The sequence below is a fragment of the Onychostruthus taczanowskii genome, unplaced genomic scaffold (assembly GCF_017590055.1).
Source record: "Onychostruthus taczanowskii isolate IOZ18803 unplaced genomic scaffold, ASM1759005v1 scaffold418, whole genome shotgun sequence".
NCBI lineage: Eukaryota > Metazoa > Chordata > Aves > Passeriformes > Passeridae > Onychostruthus > Onychostruthus taczanowskii.
The window spans coordinates 26389-30243 of record NW_024501660.1 but is presented as its reverse complement, the minus strand read 5'-3'; the positions used below and the strand labels follow the sequence as shown (position 1 = coordinate 30243).

The 3855-nt window shown below is 66.3% G+C and overlaps 1 protein-coding gene across 1 annotated transcript in view; it reads right to left on the bottom strand.

Annotated features, from left to right (window-relative positions):
• Positions 1-1557: 1557 nt before the first annotated feature.
• SF3B2 (splicing factor 3b subunit 2) overlaps positions 1558-3855 on the bottom strand; it is a 14389-nt gene continuing 12091 nt past the window's right edge. The window contains exons 15-16 of the mRNA XM_041413489.1: positions 2590-2824; positions 1558-1893 (exon numbers count right to left, since the gene is read on the bottom strand). Coding sequence (XP_041269423.1) covers positions 1822-1893; positions 2590-2824 — 307 coding nt within the window. The 3' untranslated portion in view covers positions 1558-1821. The remainder of the gene's footprint in view (positions 1894-2589; positions 2825-3855) is intronic.

Genomic DNA, 3855 nt, shown 5'->3' with positions numbered 1-3855 from the left:
CCTGTCCCTGTCTGTCCCCCTGTCCCTCCTGCCCCCACCCCAAGCACTGTCCCCACCCCCCCCCGTGACAAAGAGGGGACAAAGAGGGGACAGCGGGGCCATGGGGACACAGGGACAGCTGAGCTGCTGGCACTGGGGACAGGGCTGGGGACACGGTGACATCAGGGACACATCCAGTGACACAGGGACCTCGGGGACACGGTGCCATGTCCCAGTGACACGGTGACCTCATTGTCACGGTGACCTCAGTGACACAGGAACCTCACTGCCATGCCCCAGTGACACAGGGACCTTGGGGACACGGTGCCACGTCCCAGTGACACGGTGACATCAGTGCCATGTCCCAGTGACACAGTGACCTCATTGTCACAGTGACCTTGGTGACACAGGGACCTCAGTGCCATATCCCAGTGACATGGGGACCTCATTGTCACGGGGACCTTGGGGACACAGGGAGCTCAGTGCCACGTCCCAGTGACACAGGGACCTTGGGGACACGGTGCCACGTCCCAGTGACACGGGGACCTTGGGGACACGGTGACATCAGTGCCACGTCCCAGTGACACGGGGACCTTGGGGACACGGTGCCACGTCCCAGTGACACAGAGACCTTGGGGACAGGGTGACCTCGGTGCCATGTCCCAGTGACACGGTGACCTCATTGTCACGGTGACCTTGGGGACAGGGTGCCACGTCCCAGTGACACAGAGACCTTGGGGACAGGGTGACCTCGGTGCCATGTCCCAGTGACACGGTGACCTCATTGTCACGGGGACCTTGGGGACACAGTGACCTCGGTGCCACCAGGCAGAGCCGCAGGCTTCGGTGGGGACGCCACCTTTTATTTACAAAACAACGGGGACAACGCTGGGGACAGGGACAGGTGACAGGGACGGGGACAGTGCCACCACACTGTCCCCAACACCCGGACCGCGGCCCCGGGTGACAGCGGGGGTGACATCCCCCGATCCCGGGGTGGCACCAGCGCCCTGCGGGGTGGCAGAGGGCGGTGACAGGGCGGTGACAGCGAGGGGACAGCGAGGGGACAGCGAGGGGACAGCGAGGGGACACTGGTGACAGCTAAAACTTGAACTGACCTCAGTGACACAGTGAGATCAGTGCCACGTCCCAGTGACACGGTGACCTTGGGGACACGGTGCCACGTCCCAGTGACACGGTGACCTTGGGGACACAGTGCCACGTCCCAGTGACACGGGAACCCTGGGGACACAGTGCCACGTCCCAGTGACACGGGAACCTTGGGGACTCGGTGCCATGTCCCAGTGACACGGTGACCTCATTGTCACGGTGACCTTGGGGACAGGGTGCCACGTCCCAGTGACACAGAGACCTTGGGGACAGGGTGACCTCGGTGCCATGTCCCAGTGACACGGTGACCTCATTGTCACGGTGACCTTGGGGACAGGGTGCCACGTCCCAGTGACACAGAGACCTTGGGGACAGGGTGACCTCGGTGCCATGTCCCAGTGACACGGTGACCTCATTGTCACGGGGACCTTGGGGACACAGTGACCTCGGTGCCACCAGGCAGAGCCGCAGGCTTCGGTGGGGACGCCACCTTTTATTTACAAAACAACGGGGACAACGCTGGGGACAGGGACAGGTGACAGGGACGGGGACAGTGCCACCACACTGTCCCCAACACCGGGACCGCGGCCCCAGGTGACAGCGGGGGTGACATCCCCCGATCCCGGGGTGGCACCAGCGCCCTGCGGGGTGGCAGAGGGCGGTGACAGGGCGGTGACAGCGAGGGGACAGCGAGGGGACAGCGAGGGGACAGCGAGGGGACACTGGTGACAGCTAAAACTTGAACTCCTTGTACTTCTTGCCCCCCCCGCGGGCGTCCTGGGGCTGCGCCTTCCGCTTCTTCTGCTGCAGGGACAGGGGACAGTGAGGGGACAGGGAGGGGAGAGAGAGGGGACAGCGAGGGGACACAGGGAAAGGGAGGGGACAGTGAGGGAGAGGGGACAGGAGGGGACAGTGTCATCAAGGGTCCGGGGACACAGGGGCGGACCGAGGGGACAGGGAGGGGACAGGGCCAGGAACTCCTTGTGCTTCATCCCACCCCCACGGGGCCACCCTGAGGGGACAGGGAGGGGACAGAGGGGACAGGGAGGGGACAGAAGGGACAAGGGGATGATGGGGATGTGGAAAGGGGACAGGGAGGGGACAGGGAGGGGACAGAAGGGACAAGGGGATGATGGGGATGTGGAAATGGGACAGGGAGGGGACAGGGAGGGGACAGAGAGGGGACAGAAGGGACAAGGGGATGATGGGGATGTGGAAAGGGGACAGGGAGGGGACAGGGAGGGGACAGAAGGGACAAGGGGATGATGGGGATGTGGAATGGGGACAGGGAGGGGACACGGGGGGGGACAGAGGGGACAGGGAGGGGATGAGAGGTCACAGTGGGGACTCGGGACCAGGGCCAGGAACTCCTCGTGCTTCATGCCACCCGCACGGGGCTGCACTGAGGGGACAGGGAGGGGACAGGGAGGGGACAGAGGGGACAGGGAGGGGACAGAGGGGACAGGGAGGGGACAGAGGGGACACGGGTGGCAGCCCCACCTTCTGCTTGGCGGCGTGCTCGGCCACCATGTCGCTGAAGTCCTCCTTCTCCACCTGCGCCTGCTGCTCGCGCACGTGCTCCTCGTACTTCTGCGTCATGGCCGTGGGGTCCAGCTCCAGCTCCTCGGGGGCCAGCGCCACCTCCACCCCCTGGGCCTCGGCCACCGGGCCCTTGCGGCCCATCACCTGCGGGGACACCATGGGGACATTGGGGACAGGGCCACCTCCACGCCCCCTGGGCCCCGGCCCCCGGGCCCTTGCGGCCCATCACCTGCAGGGACATTGGGGACATTGGGGACATGGGGACAGGGCCACCTCCACCCCCTGCGCCTCGGCCACCGGGCCCTTGCGGCCCATCACCTGCGGGGACATTGGGGACATTGGGGACAGGGCCACCTCCACGCCCCCTGGGCCCCGGCCCCCGGGCCCTTGCGGCCCATCACCTGCGGGGACATTGGGGACATTGGGGACAGGGCCACCTCCACGCCCCCTGGGCCCCGGCCCCCGGGCCCTTGCGGCCCATCACCTGCGGGGACATTGGGGACATTGGGGACAGGGCCACCTCCACGCCCCCTGGGCCCCGGCCCCCGGGCCCTTGCGGCCCATCACCTGCGGGGACACCATGGGGACATTGGGGACAGTGGCACTGCCACCCCCTGGGCCTCGGCCACCGGGCCCTTGCGGCCCATCACCTGCGGGGACACCATGGACATTGGGGACATTGGGGACATTGGGGACGTTGGGGACATTGGGGACAGGGCCACCTCCACGCCCTGGGCCTCGGCCACCGGGCCCTTGCGGCCCATCACCTGCGGGGACATTGGGGACATTGCGGGCCCTTGCGGCCCATCGCCTGTGGGGACACCATGGGGACATTGGGGACAGTGGGACATTGGGGACATTGGGGACATTGGGACATTGGGGACATTGGGGACGTTGGGGACATTGGGGACATTGGGGACAGGGCCACCTCCACGCCCTGCGCCTCTGTCACCTGTCAGGGCATGGGGACACCATGGGGACACCATGGGGACAGTGTCACCGTCACCCCCTAGGCCTCTGTGTCCAGCCCCTTGTGTCCCATCACCTGCGGGGACACCGTGGGGACACGGGTGACACCGACCCCGTGGTTTGTGGGGTCCCAGGGCTGTTTTGGGGGGGGGTCCCAGGGGGTTTTTGGGGGTCTCAGGGCTGTTTTGGAGTGGGGTCTCACTGCAGACATGTCGTAGATGTGGGTGGGGGGTGTTTGGGGGGTGGTTTTGGGGG